At 48.4% G+C, this 22050-nt stretch overlaps 2 protein-coding genes across 5 annotated transcripts in view; one reads left to right on the forward strand and one right to left on the reverse strand.

Annotated features, from left to right (window-relative positions):
- Window positions 1-7322, reverse strand: part of ARHGAP22 (Rho GTPase activating protein 22) — a 235807-nt gene extending 228485 nt beyond the window's left edge. The window contains 1 exon segment of the mRNA XM_043519482.1: window positions 7177-7322. Coding sequence (XP_043375417.1) covers window positions 7177-7210 — 34 coding nt within the window. The 5' untranslated portion in view covers window positions 7211-7322.
- A 4251-nt stretch (window positions 7323-11573) lies between these two features.
- The window catches only part of WDFY4 (WDFY family member 4), a 254443-nt gene continuing 243966 nt past the window's right edge, over window positions 11574-22050 (forward strand). For 3 of the 4 annotated variants that reach the window (XM_043518469.1, XM_043518472.1, XM_043518473.1), the window contains exon 1: window positions 11587-11728. The gene's annotated coding sequence lies outside the window, so the exon portion shown is untranslated. Of the gene's footprint in view, window positions 11729-22050 lie in introns of all 4 variants that reach the window. The other variant, XM_038410907.2, reaches the window with a different exon arrangement.

The following is a 22050-nucleotide window of genomic DNA, read 5'->3' on the forward strand; positions in this document are numbered from 1 at the left end:
TTTGAGCCATGCTGAAGAAAACTGTGCTTGCTGGGATCCTCCGTAGACCAGGCCAGAGAAGCAGTCTTGTGGTTAATGTCAAATGACATTAATAGGGAGCAGGGAAGCTCTGACTGATGCACTTACTTTGGGACCTGGTAGGAAGGGCCTGAGGACTCCAATGCTGTCTCCCTGGGCTGGGCAGTGTGGGCCAGTAGTACCCTAGCTGCTAGCCCTTTATATCCACCCAGCAAGCTGAATCAGCAACTTCACACAGGCCTGAGCTGTGACAGCAGCCCACAAACCGGAGATGCAACTGTGAGCTAACAGAGACTTATGACTGGCCATCTGCCCAGCCGGTTGGTTATGAATGGTCAGCAGTAATAAGAGGAAGAGTGTCCCCTTCCTCTGCTAAAAGTATCAGGAGCCTGGTCCTCCTCTTTACTGGCTGGTGGGATAAACAAGAGGTCCTCAGACAGGACACTGCATTGAAAGGGAGCAGCAGGAGGTGTTGGTGCCTGGCTGAGGAATGTCAGGATTGGGCCCTTTATGTGGCCTTGAGAGCTAGTCCTGCAGGTAGATCAAAGAGCTCAGATGAGTTGCAGTAGGACTGGCCAGCCTGCCTGATGGCTGAGTTTGGAAGCTGCAGGAGATCATTGGCTGCTCAGTGCTTCTGCCTGCAGCAGTGATTGCTCTAGCATGACCTTGTGCTGGTCCCGCCTCAGCCCTGCTCTTGGTTCCTGATTCCAGTTCTGACTCCTAGGGCTGGTTCCTGACTCTGGCTCGGACCTTTGGCTCCAGTTTCCTGTGCCCTCAGCCTAGTTCTAACCATTAAGCAGGACTGCCAGTGCCTGGGTCTGACAGGGAGTTCACAGGGCTCCAGCACCCACATTTGACCGGAGAAATATTGTCCATGCTGGGTGTCTCCTATCTGCCTCCTTTCTCCCCCAGGAAAGTCTGTTCTCCACCCCTCCCCCTATCTAAAGAGGTAACCTGCTCACAAGTGCTCTGACCAGTGAGCAAATGTGCTGCTGGGCTTTTTCACATCTTAAAAAGTGATCCAGTGATGAGCAGGGCCAGGTACTTGCCTCAGCATTGAAGGATTTTGCCTGAGATCTGCCATAATTATCTTCTGTATTGAAAAAGCCCTGCCTCCAGGCTGGAAGGCCGTACTTCCCAGACCCCAGCGCTGTAAGGAAAGGGAGAGAATGTGGACATAGGAGGCATTTTTCCCCTGCAGTCCCTTATTTTAGAACCCAGGACTCTCTGATTACTGTAGTTAAAACACTGCAGATGAGAAGAATAATGCAAAACCCACTCAGGCCTAGCCAATATGAAGGATTTTCCATTATGCCCATTATGGTTTTCAATCATTAAGGTTTCACTCCTCACATAAGCCCATATTGGGTCTTATGAAAAGATAATGTGCATCCAACTGCATGTTTCTGTGCTGTATGGACTTGATTTAGTGGGTGTAATGACTGTGACTCTGGCAGACCATGTGCCAGCTCATGCCAAGGCCTCTAGGCCTCACTGAATGCTGACAAATGCAGAGCTGGAAACCAGTCTGGCTTACCCGTGTGTTAGCATTGTTAAAACAGATGTTAAGTTGATAAGAATGTGTTTAGACTTGATGAAATCCTTCTAGGATGCTGCATGCATTGATCTCACTGATCACATCTGTAGTCCATGGTATAAAGTTATATTGAGGGTTTGGCATTGTAAGTCTCTGTAACTGAGTAACCCACGAAACAGGAAAGACGCATTAATTACATGTAAAGTGCTGGTCCTGCAGACAAGAAGGGTCACTGAAACCAAATGAGCCATTATGAAAGATCAAAGGACAAAGACTTTGCTGAAACCCCACACACATGCCCAGGAAGAGGAGACGGGAGCCATGCTTGTTCCATCTGCTTGAACTCTGGGGGAAGGGAATAAAAATGCCTGATGAGAAAAATTGTTGCTTAGAATCTGGAGAGGGCAAAATTTCTAAGCATAAGCAAGGGATCCCCAAGCTGCTCGGCTTGGGTTAGCCCTAAGGGACATATAGAACTTGCATATATTGCAGCTACTATCAACTTTTGGAACTTAAGACTAACTTATTTGTGTGTGTACAGGGCCGTCCCTAGCTATTTTGGTGCCCTACACAGCCCCCTGTGGGGGCGCTGTGGGGGGCCCCAGGCCTCTGCAGGGGGGTTGTATGGGGCCCCGCCCCAGGCCTCCATAGGAGTGGGGGGGCTGACCCCAGGCCCCCGGGGCGGACCGGGGGGCCTGGCCACTTCCTGCGGGAAGTGGAGTGACCCAGCCCAAGCCTGCTCTGCTTCCCTGGCTCCCAGGCTTGGGGGGAGGGGGGAACCTCCCCCCAGCACTTGCCGGCGGCGTGGCTGGGAGCCAGGGGAGTGGAGCAGGCTGGGGCCAGGTCACTCTACTTACCCATGAGTGCAGGCCCGACCTCTTCTGGAGTCCTCAGGGGAGTTAGGGTGGGGCTGCGGCAGAGCAGGGGTGGGAAGAGGCAGAACAGGGGCTGGAACAACATGCAGCTGCCCAGGGCACTAGGAAATTTGGTGCCCCAAATTTCCTGGTGCCCTACGCAGCTGTGTACTTTGCATATGGGTAAGAATGGCCCTGTGTGTGTATGTTCACCTGCTTTAACATTGTAAATAACTCTCTTCTTTTTCTTAGTTAATAAATCTTTAATTAATTTATTACAGGATTGGCTACAAGTATTGTCTTTGGTAAGAGATATAGGGTGCACTTGACCTGGGGTAAGTGACCGGTCCTTTGGGACTGGGAATAACCTGAATATCGTGATTTTAGATGTAAGGGACCATCTATCAGAAAGGCAGACTCGCTTGGCTGGCAAGATAGATGATGTGCCCAAGGTGACTGTCTGTGACTCCATGGTAAGGCTGTTATAGTGCTTTAGAAGTTCACAGTTGAAATCTAGTTATAAACCAGTTGGGGGTTTATGCCCTGGTTTGCGACAGTCTGCCCTGAGGTTGGCACTCACAGGGGTGAGCCACTCTAGACAGCTTCACAATGACCACATAACTTTGGCAGTACACTCTAGCAATACAATGTAGCTTTTGTTGCCTGTACCATCTTTCACAGAAACCAAGAGCTGGACTCAAAATGCCAGATCCAGGTCCAAATTTGGAACCTCTCTCTTTCCCCTCCCTTCCCTCCCCCTCCCCCCCCCCCCAACTTGGTTTGGGACCATCTCGAACTCAAACTGTATCTTGAAATATTCTAGACTAGGTAATAAGATTACAGAGTTAACTGAATAACCCTAGCTGTGTGAGACCCAGACATAGGCAAGGTGGGCGGAATAGGCTTTCAAAGGAGATTTGAAAACATGTGGAGAGCTGCTGAAGCTGAGAGATACAAGAAGGCCGATTTGGACAGCAAGGAGATACAGAGAAGGCTCTTGCATCAACACCGAGGGGACTGTGTAAGAGGTCAGGAGGGGAAGCCAAGAGAAGGAAGTGGATTTCAGTAGGCAGTCTCCCCAGCTAAGTATATATCAGGATTGGGTCCAACATCAATAGGCCTTTTGTTTTAAGCAGATCCAGAGTTCCCCTTTAAAGTGTATTGATACTGTCTGTGGCTGGATAATACCCAAAGCACATGGTAAAAATCTCCTGGACAAATCAATGGCAGTCTTGATGTGTTATATGGCATTGAACCATATTAGATTTAGGGTCTGCCTGCTGGCTCCTGGGTGAGCTATGAAATAGGTTGGGTACGGGCTAGCCTATGTCTTGTCAACAGGGGTCCATGAGACCAAATCCACCTGTGAACAGGTGCCATTCCCAATAACGCCCACACCCGCTGCATTAAAGTCATATTTATCCCTCTTCCCAGGGTTTGGCTTTATTACTGACTGCAGTGGGAATGGAATATAAGGCCCACGTATGCTTTGTCCTTAGGCCTGGCTGTTCCCAGCGCTTCCTGCAAGCCTGCCCTGTCTCTTCTAGTTTTCTCTAGCCAGACATTACACCCGTCATTCTTAGAGTCCCAGATCCTGGTGAAACTCACACTGCAGCTGCCACTGAGAGTCAGCGGATTTTACACTAGGGGGCTACACTGCGGAGGGGGGGGGGGACGGTTTTGAACTAAGAAATGCAACTTCCGCTACGCTATTCGCGTAGCAGCAGTCGAAGTATCTTAGTTCGAGTTACCTGGCCATCCTCATGGCGGCGAGTCAACCACGGCGGCTCCCCTGTTGACTCCGCTTACTCCTCCTGCTGAGATGGAGTACAGGTGTCAATTTGGGGATTGATTTATTGTGTCTAGATGAGACGCGATAAATCGATCTCTGATAGATCAATCACTACCCGCCAAGCCGGTGGGTAGTGAAGACGTACCCACAGCTGTCTGCAGGGTTCTAGCTCCTTTTGTCCCACCCTGATAGTAGGAGATCCTGGTACACCTTTGCTGGATCGTAGATCTTGATGCCTGTTATACCACCGATACTGCATGGACCCTTGTTAGCAATCTCCAGAGAGGCCAAGGGGACTGACCTACCATTTCCCTCTTCGCCCAATTCTACAATGGGTTCATCACCTTTCAGGAGGCGCTCAGCTTCTTCAACTCTTGGGTAGCTCAGAAGGAGCAGAGGGCACTCTGGCACCTTGCAAGATTCGGACCTCCTGCAAGCAAGCCGTTTGGCCCAGAGTAGCAGCACACTGAGAAGGAACGGTGTGGTTGGGAAGACTGCCCTCCTGCATGTGTGCACTGTCCCAGCTCTGTGGATAGACAGAGGATCCTTTGTTTCCAGGGCCAGCAAGCCAACCCCTTTCAGGAGTCTGCAGTTGACTTAAAAGAAGAATCCTATTGGAGCATGGCTCTTACTATGAAAAACAAATACTAACAGAGCCAAGGTAGCTTACTGTCCACCTGTTCCAGGGCACTGCAGAACTACAGCAAAGTCCATGCATCTATCACACATGGGGATCATATGCAATACTCACCCCAACTACACCCCTGTTAGTTGAGTGCTAATATAACTTATCTTCAAGATGAGCTGAAAAAAAGGTTATGTGCTAGCCTCAAATGGGGGCATGTGTGTGTGTGTGGGTCCCTTCCCTGCTCTGCCACAGACATCCTGGTTGACCTTGGGCAAGTCACGTAGCCTCCCTAGCAGTAAAGGAGGGATCATAGCACTGTCCTGTTTCACAGGGGTGGGGGAGTGGGGTGAGGATAAATACAGTAAGGAGGGTGAAGTGCTCAGATACTATAATAATGGGGACCATGTACCCTGGTAGATAGGCAGCACTGATTGGAATGCAAACGTCTCCCAAGGCATACAAAAAAATTTGTCTAACGAAAAATCAAATGCATATGTATTTACTATGGCAGGGATGGTACACATGTATTCCCAGAGCTCCAGATTGTAGACAGGCTCTTTATTTTAAGGAATTCTGTGTTATTCAATGGATTTTGGGTGTTTAAGGATGTATGTGTACTGTACTGTGCTACATGTATTTTACTGTATGAACCACAGTAACATTCACCTAGAAGCGCTCCTCTCTGAATTACTGCAGGTAACTATTAAACCATTACAATGTTATACCTTCTTTGTAAACAGCTGGCAATTTTCTATTTTACAAAGCTGGTGTGCTTGAAGAAACTCTGGGCTGGTCTACCCTGAAAACTTACATCCACACCTCTGCAAGATGTAGCTATGCAGACCTATCCCCCAGTGTAGACAGTGCTAGATCAACGGAAGCAGTCTTCCATCGACCTAGCTAACGCCTCTTGGGGAGGTGGATTAACTATAGCAAAGGGATAATCTCCACCCACAGCCCATCGCTGTAGTGAGTGTTTACACTGAAGCAGTACAGATGTGCCACTGTAGTGTTTGAAGTGTAGACATAGCTTCTAAACCTTAGGTTTTCTTCCACTCTTCCTGACTGCATACTGATTCAAGTCTAAATGATACTGATCTAGTCTCTATTTCTGATGCCTCTGAGAAGCTCAGAGTTGCTACTGCAGCACGAGATCACACAATGCATCCCCTCTGCTAGAAGATATCCATCTTAAGGGAGTGAGGGTAAACACAAGCCATGGCCAGAGGACAGCAGTTCTGTAACATGGTGCTGCCTGGGCTCCGTACTTGTGCAGTTTGCAAATCTAAGCTTCTGCACTCTGAGCTGTTTCAGAAACAGGACAGGTTTCCCCTCCTTTGTCTTCTTCAGCAGCAATCACTGAGTGACTTTCCCATTTCTGCCTGCTGAGCTGGAGGGAGAAGGTGCTAAGATACTTGCTAACAACTACTTCAGGATGCTTTGGGCGAGGGTACCGTACCACGACTGTCCATCTGATCTTATTAAGTGTAAAGATTCCATGACATGTTCTGCACTAGAAAGGTTCCAGAGAAACACAGTGTAATGAAATATGCACACCTAACTACACATACTCTTTCTTAGACTCCGGACAGATTAGAAGTGATGTACAAGTGATGCAGGTCTAATTCTGAGCTGAAACGGCACACAACGCTAGTGATCAAAAGACCAACTCCCCTGCTCATAAGTCGCAGGCAGAAAAGAAATAACTCATTTGACTAAGTGCGGTTGCAAGAATAACTAACTCACTCTGCTGGTTTAATGTAGTTTAATTTGGCAATGGAGTGTAACTGTGGGATGGCACACTCAGCAACACCGCAGCAACTCAGCTGACACTGCTTTCACAGAGTCATGGTTTCCAAGGCCAGAAGGGACCATTTGTGATCATCTAGTCTGACCTCCTGTATAACACAGGCCAGAGAACTTCCCCACAATAATTCCTAGAGCAGAGCTTTTAGAAAAACATCCAATCTTGATTTTGAAAATGCCAGTGATGGAGAGTCCACCGTCACCCTTGGTAAATCGTTCAAGGATTAATTACTCTCACTGTTAAAAATGTACACCTTATTTCCAGTTTGAATTTGACTAGCTTCAGCCTCGCTTTGCAGAGTATCTTGAAAAAATGATGCACGTTATTGAGGATACTACTGTAATTAAAGTGCAACAGCATTCAGAATATGAGCCATCTTACAGGGCAAAATTCAAAGAGTCAGTTGATGTGTCACCATGGAGAGTAATAAAAAGTTTCCTTCTTGTGCTGATTTGGAACAACCCCCCCCCCCATCCCCACACATCTGGGTGTATTTTCCAGGGAGCAAATCACAATTTATAGAAGAGATCCTGTACTCACCTCTCCTGGCCTGCCTTATCTTGGGACTCAACATATTCCTGGTTCCAGCGTCACCTTCCTCGCAGCCTTCAGCATGCTGTCATCCTCCTTCCCAGCCTCCTCACCCTGTTGCAGCTCATCACGGCACAGCCTGTCCTGCCGGTAGCAGCCTCTCCCCAGCCTGCTCTGCACTGAAGATCTACTTCCCTGCACTCCCAGTACTGGCTCGGAAGCGAAGCCTTGCTTTTGGCTAAATAAACCTTAATGCATTATTTATCCAGCCCAGAATTAATTCCCATCCAAACTAGCCATTAAGTGCCTCAGTAATTACTGTCGATAAATCACTAGAGCCAGAGACACAAGGCTGGACCTGGCTCCTTCTCCTAATTGGCCATGCATCAGTGTTATTAATATGTCCCTAATAGGGAGTGGAAGCAGAGTCCCTTGCTGTACTTTTCTCTGGCTGCGCTGAACAGAAGCTTCGATTTGACAAGAATCAGATCAAGAGTTGAACCTGCTCGAGGCAGAGAGAAAAGGGCACAAAGACCACGGCAGCGTATAGCTCGCAGCTCTGATAAGGTTGCACATTAGGAGAAATAATAAGTGCACTGGTCCACAGGGAAGTGGCAGGCTGGGTTGCTTACTGAGTAATGCATTCAGAGAACCCACAGGCTGAATCAGAGCTGGGTTTGTATTTCAGAGCGAAAGACACACCGGCATCGCTGAAAGCAAGGCAATTATTGCGGGGAAGAAAAAAATCCCTCTTCCGGCATTCGTAGGTTTGCAGGCTGGGCTCTGTGGAATGCCATCATCCCCTCTTAGCACAGGGGCACGCGGTCATTTTTTAAAGCTGCCTCCCCTCCCGCTGAAAAGGGAAAAGCCAGGAATCAGCAATTACAGGGGAAGGACAAAGAGATGATGTAACAGTGAAAACCCGTTAATTGGAGGGGAATCTAATCTGTCCTGCTAACTGAGATGCATCCTGCACGCTGCTGCTATTAGCATAGTCCTGCCCCCCCCCCTTTCCCTCTCCCTGCAGGTCCCCGGTGTAGAAGGTCTCTCTGCCACAGGGAAAGGGATGTAGCTATTTTGCTGGCAAGGTGCACACCCTCCCTGCAGTGCTCTGCACTGCTAAGTAGCACTTATGAAGAGTAAATTTATGTGCTAAAAGCACTGCATGAAGCATCCTCTTTCTCTGGGCGACCGTAATACCTTGGATCCTGAATGCTGCGCATGCCATCTTGGCATCTCCCCACAGCTAATGAGCTTATCAGAGCCCTAGCACAAGCCAAAACCCGGCTGCCCCAAAGCGAGATTTTCAAGCTACATGGGGGAGCCTCAGCAGAGCCCAGGTTGTGCTCTGAACACACCTTGGACCTGATACCTGCCAGACACTGCAGAAGGAGGGCCAGCCATGGGACATGGAGAGACAACAGGGCAACAAAGAACCTGTCCAAAAAGACAGGGGCATGTCCCAGGCACTCATCTGGGATGTGAGAGACCCAGGCTTGAATCCCTGCTTTGGAGCAAAGACTTGAACCCAGGTCTGCCACATGCCAGGTGGGCACCCTACCTGCTGGGCTGGAGATTTAATTATTTCTGCAAAGTGGAACAGCTTCAACAAGGGACCTAGAGAGACCCCACCCAGGATACCCCATGGTCCTGCACTTGGGGCATTCCCCTGGGATGTGACAGACCAAGATTCCAGTCCCTGCTCCAAATCAGACAGAGCCAGGATGTGAATCTGGGTCTCCTATATCCCAGGGGAGAGCCCTATTCACTGGGCTGTTGTCTACTGCAGGGTCTTGTTTCCGGGTTTATCACTGGCAAGGGCTGAACTAGCGAGGTGCCTAACTCCAGGAAAGGGTTTGTGGCTGAGAATCCCCATTAGAGAGAAGCGCCTGTCACGGGACTGTTGGCCAGGCGCTCCAGGCCCAGGTCAATGGGATTTAGGTGCAGCTCCCCATTCAGCTTGCTGGCTCTTGAGAATTCCTTTCTTCAGTGCTAACTCTCCCCACATATTGTGTGGGGAGTCTGGGCATCTAATATGGCACTCAGAATTCCCCTAGTAGTAGGGGGACCAGATGTCCAGATTTTATAGGGACAGTCCTGATATTTGGGGCTTTTTCTTATATAGGCACCAATTACCCCCACCCCTTTCCTCATTTTTCACACTTGCTATTTGGTCACCCTACCTAGGAGTGAGGTGTTGTAATGCTGAGTGCAGCAGAGCAGTGCCCAAGTACCTTTGTGAATCTGGCCCTGGGTGCACAGATTTACTCAGCTTGGGCCCAATCCTACAGGAGACCCTTTGCCTCTTGAGTGGTGCTGAGCATCCCTTCAACTCCCGGGCTGCAGTGAGAGCTGGCAGTGCTCTGCATCTCTCTGGAACTGTGCTGGATCAGGGCACTTGCAAGCACTTAGGGCTAGGAGCTGGAGGCCCCATGTAAATCTGCAGTATTGAGTGCAAGGGAGCTATCCTGGATTTACACAAGTGTAACTGAGGACAGAATTTAACCCAGTGGGACTGGAAGTTTTGTGGATAGGCCAAATGCACAATTCGGTGTGACCCCCCCGGTTTGGTCTCCCTGCAAATTTTGCCTGTACAAGTATGAGTCAGCACTAGGCTCTGTATAAAGTACCAAAACTTGTGTTTTCATTAACCAATCCTCTTAGCAAGCGCTCTGCCCATAGGTGGACTACGAGGGATGGGAAGTCTTCAGAAGGATCACAGTTCAGGCAAGCTTGGCTTTGCTGCCCTTACTCCTGACTCATGCAGCAACTAGGTCCACAGCACCGGAAATCTCCTGAAAGTCTGTTCCTTTCTCAGCACTTCTTCCAGTCAGGCTGGACAGTGTGAGAACTGTCTTTCTGGTGGCTTTTAAGCCTATCAGCTTCTGCCCGAAAGCAGGAGGTACAAAGGCGCAGGAAATAAAACACAACAAGGAATCATGTTAAATGAACCTCTAACCTCACGGGAAACTCAGGGATCATAACATCTCCAGGCCACTTAATGTGAGAACACGACCTTCTCCTCTTCTACTAGAAAGGGAAACACAAGTGAGGGCTGGAACACGCCATTACCAGCTGGAAGAGAAAGAGGGATACAATCAGCCAGCAACTACTAGCTACAAAATGGCCACTTTAAGGTTACAGCTGCTTTGCTCTGCCCAGTTTAAAGGGCTAACCGCAGAAAGGCATGCTGGGAAAAAAGGTCCTATAAGGAGGGAGTCCTGCAATGAGGAGAGTTAAAAGGAATCAGTTGCTAAGAAAGTTCCTTCTAGGGAATGGGATCCTTTGTGTTTAGCCTGCTCTTTTAGCAGCACTTTTTATTTGGCTGGGCCTCCATGTCTAAAGTGATCATACCACTGAGTGTACACTAGAGTGTAGAAGAGACCAGCTGTAGGCTGGAGTGTGCACAATTTAAGGGAAGGAAAGTAATAACAGTGATCTCGGGTCCAACCCAGGTGTTCTTTGCTATGGCTCGGATGCAATGACTTTTTAAATCTGCAGCTACTTCAGCAAGGGGAGCATAAAGAGGCCGTTATAACAGCTTCAACAGCTAGTAGCAGCACCTGCACCAGCTGTTGGGAACTGCAGCATACATACAGAGAAATTAGATAAACACATAAATACTCTTGCTGGAAGGCTGCAAAATAGCACTGCTTTATTTCAGAGACTTCAGAATAATAACACCAGAAAACAGAGAGAGACAAAGCAGGCTGCTCCCTGAAACAGCAAGACAAAACTCACCCCACTGGCTGTTGACTGACTGTGATTGCAGGCTTCCCTACAGAGCCTTCTCAACCAGTTGGTCACAGCCCTAAATTGGGTCACCTGCATGTATCAAAGGGTTCTGTGGAAGGCATGGGGTTGCAGATCCCATCCCACAATTCACCCCACAATGGCAGTTCTGTTCCCGCAACACTGGCTGGGCTTGTCTCCCTGCTCCAAGTGCTGTGACCTGGTGCATAGGGTCACAGTGCCACTCATATCTGGCCCAGACGCCCCTCTGTCTGGATGATGGGGGGCATGGTCGAGCCAATTTTGTGTAAGTAGCACTGCAACCCCATGCGTCAGGTTGCAGTGCCGCTCACACAACCTTGGTCTGGCCGGTTCCCCTGTCATGGGCCAAACCTGAGCAGCACTGTGACCCTGGTGGTGGCAGTGCCCGGACAGAGGAGCCCCACTTGGCCAGTCCCGCAGGACAGGAGCTGTCACTACGGTACACACAGTGTGCTTATTTAGTACTTATTACTGCAGTGAGGGGCGTGGCCTCCCTCCCGGACGGAGGGACAGCAACAAGGCTCTCCTCCCCGGCCCGGTGGACAGAGCTGGGACACCTACACCCGCCCTGCCAGAAGCAGATGGGCAGGACAGGAACCAGGAATATAAAAGGACAGCCCTCCAGCTCAGTTACAGAGGAGCTGCTGGAGCTTGGACCTGGCAGCAACTGTTAAAGCACCTGAGACCTGGAGGAACTGCCAGAGCTGCCGGTCACCAGAGACCTCGAGGAGTTGCTGGGGCTGCCATTAGCTGTTTACCCCAGCAAGCTAGATGACAACGGATCCAGGTAACCCCCTTGAATGGGAGTGTAGGAAGTAGCCTTGGGGAGCTGAATATCGTTTGGCTGTGTTGCTGACTGACAGCCAGCCAGCGTGTTGCAGCTGGATTTCCCCACTGACCCAGCCACTGTTAGAGCCCTGGAATGGGATGCAGTGGAGTCAATAGGACTGTGTCCCCCTACTCCTGCCATCTCACCCCGGGGCCAAGTATCTTAGAATATCAGGGTTGGAAGAGACCTCAGGAGGTCATCTAGTCCAACGCCCTGCTCAAAACAGGACCAATCCCCAACTAAATCATCCCTGCCAGGGCTTTGTCAAGCCAGGCCTTAAAAACCTCTAAGGGTGGAGATTCCACCACTTCCCTAGGTAACCCATTCCAGTGCTTCACCACCAGCCTAGTGAAATAGAAGCCTGCGTTTGTTGGCAGTCTGTCAGAGCCAGGACCCCTGACCGTTTTTGCCCCACCCTGTGTGAGGGCCTGGGCTTAAAGACTTGTTGTTGCTTGGTCCTGAGTACAAGTCCGAGTGTCCTGACTGCTGCCCAGCCCTGTTTGAGAGCCTGGACGAATAGACTGGTTACTGCATTGTCCCAAGTACAGGCCAGAGCTTTGGGACTTTTGGGGCTTGCCCTGTTTGAGATCCTGGGCTAATGGATTCCTTATTTGCTCTGTCCTGAATACTGGCCAGGGCCACCTAACTGCTTGCTGCCTTGCTTGCTAATTCCTCCCTGAATTGTGCTCTTCCAGAGGACTTGTAGTGAGGGGGTATGGCCTGCCTCTCAGACGGACGGAGGGACAGCTGTGACCACCTTACAATTATGTTAATGTATATATTACACGTTGTGGGTAAGACGTATTTAGTAAGACAGATTGTTTTGCACTAAAGCTACTCAGTGGGTCGCGACAGCCCATCAAGATTTACAAATGGGTCCTAAGCCCCAAAAGGTTGAGAACTGCTGCTCTAGCTTGCAAGCAGGACCTGGACCTCTCCCTTTCTACTCTCAAAATGCTAGCTTGCAATTCCAACCCAGTCCTCAATACACCACAATTGTTGCTCCCACTAAGAGAAAGTACGACAGTGACTGTTCAAATCCTGCACAGTTGCTGTTACTGTAGGACACTGGCACATTCATCTAAAGGGCTGAGAGATGGAAAGCAGGGGTGCCGGAACAGGGTGAACCATGGGGCCCTGGCCCCCTCACTTTTTACCAGCTGTAAGGGCAAGTGGAGGGGGGAGGGGAGGGGCCTTGTGGGAAAGGGGTGGCGTGGGGGCAGGGCCTCAGGGGCAAGGGGCAGTGCTGGGGTGGTGAGGCCATGGGTCCGGCGCTCCCCCACTTCTAGGGACCTTCCTCCACTCCTGATGGAAAGCTGTGTATAAACTTCCCTGAACTACACAACAACTAGAGAGGATGCTCTCCCCGCTGCCTCCCCTGCAAAGGTTACAATAAAGGCCTAGATATTCAAAGGTATTGACTTCAATGGCTGTTAGGTGCCTATATACCTTTGAGGGTTTGAACCTACATGTCTATTAACTACCGATTTATGGCAGAGGAAAGTCACGGCCTTTGACACTTCTGTAGTGTACCGTTCATAGCAGCTAGTCGTAGCTCTTGGCAGAACAAACATAACCAAGGAAGGTTGTGTGGACTAGTGGTTAGAGCACAGGAGTAAAGTTGGGAGATAAGTGCTCTAGTCCTGAGGCCTCTGACTTGGCATGCTCACCAGCCAGCCCTTTCCCCTGTCCACCTGGGTAAAGCGCTTTGCAAGGCTGGGACAGGGGATGCTGTAGCAATGCAGAGGGTGTTGATTGTTACAGGATCCTGCAGCTGTAACACTCGCCAAACACGAGTCAGCAGCTGGCAGCAGTTCTGGTGGTTCTCGGCTACAGAACATCTTGGGCACTTTGGAAGGGAAGGCATGTGGGCCAGCGTTGCTGCTCAATCCCTGTTTCGAGGGCTGAGTAGAGCTATCCTTCCCCAGGCTGCACACGTGGAATGCTGCCGCTAGCCAACAACTGCAAAGGATGTCTTCCTCCTCCTCAGCGTCTGCTTCCACATGCTAGCCAAGGACATGTTGTAAATAGGTGATTTATATAGTCTTACTCAGCAACAGAGATGGAGCTGGGCCAAAGCCCAGGATCTGCTCACTCTGTGGGGGTTGAAATGCTCATCGGATTTTTGTAGCAGAACCTGCTGTTCTTGATTGTAACCGGTTAGTCTCTCCCTCTAGGGGCCAGGGAGCCAGGACCCATTTGACTATCAGACCCAGGTGGGAAGGGGTCGGATAATTCCTATAGGATTGGGAGAGCTTGAAGGGCCTGAACAGACTATAGGTGAGGGGGGTTAGTCCTTCCTGGGCTGGGGTTCAAGGTCCAAAGAAGCAGCAAGACCCTTGGAGGTAGCCAGCAGAGCAGTGGCAACAGCACCATCTTTCACAACGGCAGCTACAGAGCTGGCGTAACCATGCCTGTGGGAACTGTGGGGCTTTTCCAGCTGGAGAAGGCTGGACCAACATTGTGGTATGAACGGCTCGAGGGACTTGTAATGGGTTTCTGGGATTTGAGTCTCCAGGTCAAAGAGTCACATTCAGATCAGGTAACTAATAACCAAAAGCTGCTTCTCTGTGAAGGCCTTTGGTCAAGTGTGGCATGATTCATGGTTTAGGGTGAAGTAATCATTTGCTCATTTCCTGGAGGAGCCATCGCCTTTGTGAGAGTGCAGCGTGGCGGTCTGCATGAAATGTGCTGGCTGGGTTCAAGCCACTTCACAACTGACTCTAACCAGTCCTCTTGTTGGTCACCTCAGCAGAGGGACCAAGGAACAGATGGACTGTGGTGAGTGTTTTTCCCCCCCCCCACCTCATTGTCCCCTGGGTCACACCAGCAGTTGTTGCAGGCTGAAGAAGGCTGTACTGTTGCTCTAGATCTGTTTTGGAGATAACTAAGAGGTCATTAGTCTCCAGAGTGTTCCTCAGCACAAGGCTCTCTTTGCAAAATGTACACTGTACAAATAAGCTCTAGTCCAGGGATAACCCTGTGACCAATCTCTAGTGTAACCGGTGCCTTGTGATAAACTGTAAGCTACAAAGTGCTTTGTAGAGGCTCATGCTTGGGTAAGCAGCACTGATTTGTAGAGGAGCCATTCAAAGCAGTGACCGTACCTAGGTTGAGGAGGGTCTGGGCTACATGAGTGGAAGATACCGTAGGATTTCATCAGTCCAGATTTTGGAGGATGAGGGAAAATTTGGTGGTTGCCCATGAGAATTGGGGACAGTGTCTTGCATTTCTGCAAAGCTTGGTAGTCTCTGGGTGTGACAGACCTCCTGCAGTTGCTATTACTCCTCATCTAGACAGGCATCATTGTATTAACCCGAGTGGGCTGCTTTGATTTCAAGTAATCTCATTCGCTGCCCTGCCAACTTGATGAGAATAATGACAACAATGTATTCCTTAGTCAGCCTCTGCAGTGTCTCAGGGATCAGCCATCACAGAAAGCAGCAGTTCTAGCATTAATCTGGACAGTCAGTTATCCTGGATGTGTCAGCCGGGAGCCTGGATGAAATGGGGTCCTCGTTTCAGAGAGCAGCCACAGAAGTGTGTGATTTTTAAAACTGAAAAGCAGCATCCCTGGAATAGAATTTGTTTTCTTCTAGCAGCAATAGTGAAAGCATCTACACAATTCAGAGAGCGTGGGCTGGGGCTGGTGATCTCTGGAGCAGCTACCATCCTGCTGTCTCAAGGAAACATACAGTCATTTGGGCAGATCTGATTCAGAGTGAAACTGGAGGTGGGAAATGGGAGCTGGCTGGTGAACAAATTGAGCCAACAATTGCAAAGCTGTTTTCATTTCAAACTGTTCCATTTTTTGTTCATTTAAAAAGATTCATCAACATTTTTAGCAGTGAAATTACTGAGATTTTTCCTTTAACGAAATCCCTACAGCATTGGACTGGGAACCAGGAGACCTCGGTTCTGTTCCTGGCCTGGCCACTGCCCTGCTGCAAATCATTGGCCCTCCCTGTGCCTCAGTTTCCCTTTCTGTATAATGGGGATAAAGATACTGAACTCCTTTGTAAAATGCTTTGAGAGCTACTGCTGAAAAGTGCTCAATAAGAGCAGGGTAGGCGCTGAGTAAGCACAAAAGTTGGTTAATGTGTTATTGAAAGTTCGAGCCAAACCATTATTCACTATGTCATGAGGTATTTTCGTCATTTTGGGGGGATAATGTCAATTTTTTGGACAAAAATTTCATTTTGGGGGAGAGGCCTCTTTTTATGACCACACTCTTTGTCTGGAAAAATTCTGATCAGCCGTAGGATAAACAGTCTTGGAATTTCGGTGATCAACAGCTTCAATGCGGCAGCTCTTTGAAAGTTCTAGAGATCAGACTGAGGATTCCCCCTTCCCCGCACAACCCTTACTCTGTGGAGCAGATCTGCCTAGGTTACACAGCTCTGTATTTACAGGGTTGTCGTTGTAAATGCAACCTCTTGCAGGGGTCACCTGTGTTTACAGGCTGCCTGTGGCGAGAGCCCAGTGAATCCTGAGTCACACTCTAAAAACAGGAATTATTGCATCATAAAAAAACCTCTGCCACTAACTCCTGGGAGGGCAGCTCCTGGAGCCCATGTTACTGCAGGTGGAATTTACAGCTTGGGAAACGACATAAGACACTGCCAAAATCCCGCATGATGTATTTAAAGGACCACACTCTAGCTCCCCATTGGTGTCTGTATGAGCTGCACAGAGGCAGTGGAAGTTGTGATGGCTGAAAGCAAAAGTGGCTTCTGAATTGGGCATCCGGTTGGAGAGACCCAGATGCTATGTCCCTGCAGCTCCCGTTGGTTGGGGCTGGAGTTGCGGGTGAGGCACAGAACAGTGGGTTACATATGTGGCTGTGGCAGAGGAAGTTCAAGTCATCCATCCCAGACCCTCACCCCAGAATGGCAGGCAAGCCTCCCTATAGCAGACTCCCATCATCAGGAGACATATATAAGCCACGGATGGTGAGTTAGAATCATTGAACTGTAGGGCTAAAAGGGACCGCAAGGGTCATCTATTCTAACTCCCCACTAAGATGCGGGATTTGTTGGGTCTAAACCATCTAAGACCGATGGCTACCCAGCCTCCTTTTGCAAAACTTCAGTGAAGGAGCTTCCACAACCTCCCTCCTAGTCTGTTCCACTGGCCTAATGTTCTTACAGTTAGGAAGCTTTTCCTGAGATTTAATCAATATCTGCTATGCTGTAGTTTGAACCCATTGCTTCTTATCCTGCCCTCTGTGGCAAAAGAGAATAACTTTTCTCCATCTTTTTTATGGCAGCCTTTCAAGTGTTTGAAGCCCGCTATGATATCCCCCCTTAATCTCCTCTCTTCCAAACTAAACATACCTAGTTCCTTCAGCCTTTGCTCGTATGGCTTGCATTCCATCCCTTTGTCACTTGCCTCTGGATCCTTTCTAGTTTCTCTACCTCCTTTCTATGCATCCATGACCAAAATTGGACACCGTACTCCAGCTGAGGCCTAAGTAGTGCTGAGTAGAGCAGTACTATCACCTCCTGTAACTTGCATGTTATATCTCTGTTAATGTAACCCAAAATTTCATCATTATTTTTTGCAACAGCATCGCATTGCTGACTCGTGTTGAGGTTGGGATCCACCACAACTCCCAGTTCCTTCTCAGCAGTGCTGCTTCCATGCCAGTTCACCCCCATTCTGTTTCTGTATTTGGTTTTTCATCCCTAAGTGTAAAACCTTACATTTGTCTTTGTTGAATTTAATTTAGATGTCTATAGTCCAGTTTTCCAGTTTATCAAGAGCCCTCTGAATTTTAGCTCTATCCTCCAAAGTATTGGCAACTCTGTTTAGCTTTGTATCATCTGCAAACTTGATTAGTCTGCTCTCTATTCCTATGTCCAGGTCAAACAACACTGGACCCAGAGCAGATCCCTGTGGAACCCCACTTGAGACCTCCCTCCAATCTGACATCATTCCATTAATAATTACTTTTTGTTTGAGCATAAGCTTTCGTGAGCTACAGCTCACTTCATCGGATGCATTTGGTGGAAAAAACAGAGGAGAGATTTATATACACACACACACAGAGAGAGAGAGAGAACATGAAACAATGGGTTTATCATACACACTGGCTACTAGGCAGCTCTCCAACACCACTTTCTACAAGCCATTACCCTCTGATCCCACTGAGAGTTACCAAAAGAAACTACAGCATTTGCTCAAGAAACTCCCTGAAAAAGCACAAGAACAAATCCGCACAGACACACCCCTAGAACCCCGACCTGGGGTATTCTATCTGCTACCCAAGATCCATAAACCTGGAAACCCTGGACGCCCCATCATCTCAGGCATTGGCACCCTGACAGCAGGATTGTCTGGCTATGTAGACTCCCTCCTCAGGCCCTTCGTTACCAGCACTCCCAGCTATCTTCGAGACACCACTGACTTCCTGAGGAAACTGGTCCATTGGTGATCTTCCTAAAAACACCATCCTAGCCACTATGGATGTAGAAGCCCTCTACACCAACATTCCACACAAAGATGGACTACAAGCCATCAGGAACAGTATCCCCGATACTGTCACGGCTAACCTGGTGGCAGAACTTTGTGACTTTGTCCTGACCCATAACTGTTTCACATTTGGTGACAATGTATACCTTCAAATCAGCGGCACTGCGATGGGTACCCGCATGGCCCCACAGTATGCCAACATTTTTATGGCTGACTTAGAACAACGCTTCCTCAGCTCTCGTGCCCTAATGCCCCTACTCTACTTGCGCTACATTGATGACATCTTCATCATCTGGACCCATGGAAAAGAAGCTCTTGAGGAATTCCACCATGATTTCAACAATTTCCATCCCACCATCAACCTCAGCCTGGACCAGTCCACACAAGAGATCCACTTCCTGGACACTACGGTGCTGATAAGCGATGGTCACATAAACACCACCCTATATCGGAAACCTACTGACCGCTATTCCTACCTACATGCCTCTAGCTTTCATCCAGATCATACCACTCGATCCATTGTCTACAGCCAAGCGCTACGATATAACCGCATTTGCTCCAACCCCTCAGACAGAGACCATCACCTACAAGATCTCTATCATGCGTTCCTACAACTACAATACCCACCTGCTGAAGTGAAGAAACAGATTGACAGAGCCAGAAGAGTACCCAGAAGTCACCTACTACAGGACAGGGCCAACAAAGAAAACAACAGAATGCCAATAGCCATCACCTTCAGCCCCCAACTAAAACCTCTCCAACGCATCATCAAGGATCTACAACCTATCCTGAAGGACGACCCATCACTCTCACAGATCTTGGGAGACAGGCCAGTCCTTGCTTACAGACAGCCCCCCAATCTGAAGCAAATACTCACCAGCAACCACACACCACACAACAGAACCACTAACCCAGGAACCTATCCTTGCAACAAAGCCCGTTGCCAACTCTGTCCACATAGCTATTCAGGGGATACCATCATAGGGCCTAATCACATCAGCCACACTATCAGAGGCTCGTTCACCTGCGCATCTACCAATGTGATATATGCCATCATGTGCCAGCAATGCCCCTCTGCCATGTACATTGGCCAAACTGGACAGTCTCTATGTAAAAGAATGAATGGACACAAATCAGACGTCAAGAATTATAACATTCAAAAACCAGTTGGAGAACACTTCAATCTCTCTGGTCACTCGATCACAGACCTAAGAGTGGCTATCCTTCAACAAAAAAGCTTCAAAAACAGACTCCAACGAGAGACTGCTGAATTGGAATTAATTTGCAAACTGGATACAATTAATTTAGGCTTGAATAGAGACTGGGAATGGATGAGTCATTATACAAAGTAAAACTATTTCCCCATGGTATTTCTCCACCCCCCCACTGTTCCTCTGATATTCTTGTTAACTGCTGGAATTAGCCTACCTTGCTTGTCACCATGAAAGGTTTTCCTCCTTCCCCCCCCCTGCTGTTGGTGATGGCTTATCTTAAGTGATCACTCTTCTTACAGTGTGCATGATAAACCCATTGTTTCATGTTCTCTGTGTGTGTGTGTGTGTGTGTGTGTGTGTGTGTGTGTATAAATCTCTCCTCTGTTTTTTCCACCAAATGCATCCGATGAAGTGAGCTGTAGCTCACAAAAGCTTATGCTCTAATAAATTTGTTAGTCTCTAAGGTGCCACAAGTACTCCTTTTCTTTTTGCGAATACAGACTAACACGGCTGCTACTCTGAAACCTACTTTTTGTTTGCGGTTGTTTAACCATTTATGTATCCACTCAATGGTAGTTCTGCCGAGCCTGCATTTCTCCAGCTTACTTATCATAATGTCATATGGGACCATCTCAAAAGCCTTGCTGAAGTCCAGGTATATTTTTTTTTTCCACCACATTCCTCCTATCCACCAAACCAGTTACCCTGTCAAAGAAGGAGACCAAGCTGGTTTGACATGATTTGTTCTTGGTAAATCCATGTTGGCTGCTAGTGCTTACCCCTTCATCCTCCAGACATTTGCAAATTGAATGTCTTATACACTTCTCTAGTAGCTTTCCAGGTATCAAAGTCAGACTGATTGGTCTGTAGCTCCCTAGCCCCTCCTTTTCCCCCCTTTTAAAGATGGGCACTATGTTATCCCTTCTCCAGTCTGCTGGGACCTCTCCTGTCATCCATGAGTTTGCAAATATTATTGCCAGTGGCTCTGAGATTTCTTCAGATAATTCCTTCAGCACCCTGGGGTGAATAGCATCAGGCCCCACTGAGTTGAATTCATTCAAATTGGTCAGAAGATCTCTGACGTGTTCTTTACTTATCCTGATCTGCATCCCTTCCTCTCTATTGTCTATGCCAACTTTGCTAATCATCCAGTCGTGTTACTTTTTGTGAGGGAAAACTGAAGCAAAGTAGGCAATGAACAGCTCTGCCTTCCTGTCATCTTCCGTTATCACCTCACCTTCTCCAGTGAGTGGCACAGCCACACCGGCCTTGATCTTTCTTTTTTGTCTGATATATTTGAAGAACCTCTTCTCGTGTCTTAAAGATTTCTTGCCAGCTGTAACTCATTCTTTTCCTTGGTTTTCCTGATTTTTTTTGCCCCTACACATCTGTGCTATTCTCATGTATATTTTCTTGGTCACATGCCCCTCCTTACATTTCTTGTATGTATCCCTTTTGGTTTTTAGATCGCTAAAAAGCTTGTTTGCAGAAACTTGGCCTCTTCTTATCTTTCCTCTGCATTGGCATAGCTTGATGTTGAGCCTCTAGCATTACATATTTTAGGAACTGCCAGCCCCCCTTGACTCCTTTTCTTCCTTGTTGCTCTTTCCATGGGAGCTTGCCTCTTAGTTCCAGGTGCATATCTCAAAAGCACACCCCCAACTAGCTGGTGGTGGGCGTCTCCAGTACCCACGCACACAAGAATCAGAGGCCACTTTTGCCAGCTTTGGCTGCAGGCTGCCATAGAGTGGAGCTGGGAGCTGAGTGCTCCCAGGGATTTAGGTTAGCATCTGCTATGGCACAGTGGAAGATGTGTGCAGATTGAACATTGTATATATGGATTGAGGGCAGGATGTGTCCATGAATGAGCTGTGTACAATCCACCTGGCAACCATTTTCCCTGCTTTTTACTCTACAAACAGTAACTGGAGGCACTTTAGAAAGTGCCCCTGGTGCTGTGCAGTGACTGGCTGGCTGCTGATTGTGTTAGCAGCCCCTACTGGAATGCACCTATACATGCTAACCAGTCTGGAGCACTGATAATGATGTCCTTGAATTGACCCTCCGTCTGGAAGAGCCATTGCATTAAGGTGACATCTCCAAAGAGTTCATAGAATCGACACAGAGGTAAATTTATTCCCCAGTGTTCAAGTCCTCATTTTCAGAGCGTCCCTGTGGCAGAACCAATGCCCAGCAACACAGATAGCATGTCTCTGCAGCAAGCCAAGTCGTTCTGAACAGTGATCTGGAAACATCTGGCTTCTGGATTTTCAGGAGTAGGCACCAGTTTGCTGATAAATGTACCAGCATCCCATAACCCTCAGTCTTCTTTAGAGAGAGAGAGCAATATGCAGTGTTGTTGAAGCCATGTTGGTCCCAGGATATCGTAGAGACAAGATGGGGGAGGTGATATCTTTTATTGGACCAACTTCTGTTGATGACAGAGACAAACTTTCAAGCTACACAGAACTCTTCTTCAGGTCTGGGAAAGGTACCCAGACAGTTACAGCTAAATATAAGATCAAACAAATAATTTAGCATTAGTAGTTGGCCCATATTCTAAGGGACTGTTCAAGGTGAAGTGACCTGTTA

The sequence above is a fragment of the Dermochelys coriacea genome, chromosome 7 (assembly GCF_009764565.3).
Source record: "Dermochelys coriacea isolate rDerCor1 chromosome 7, rDerCor1.pri.v4, whole genome shotgun sequence".
Lineage (NCBI taxonomy): Eukaryota > Metazoa > Chordata > Testudines > Dermochelyidae > Dermochelys > Dermochelys coriacea.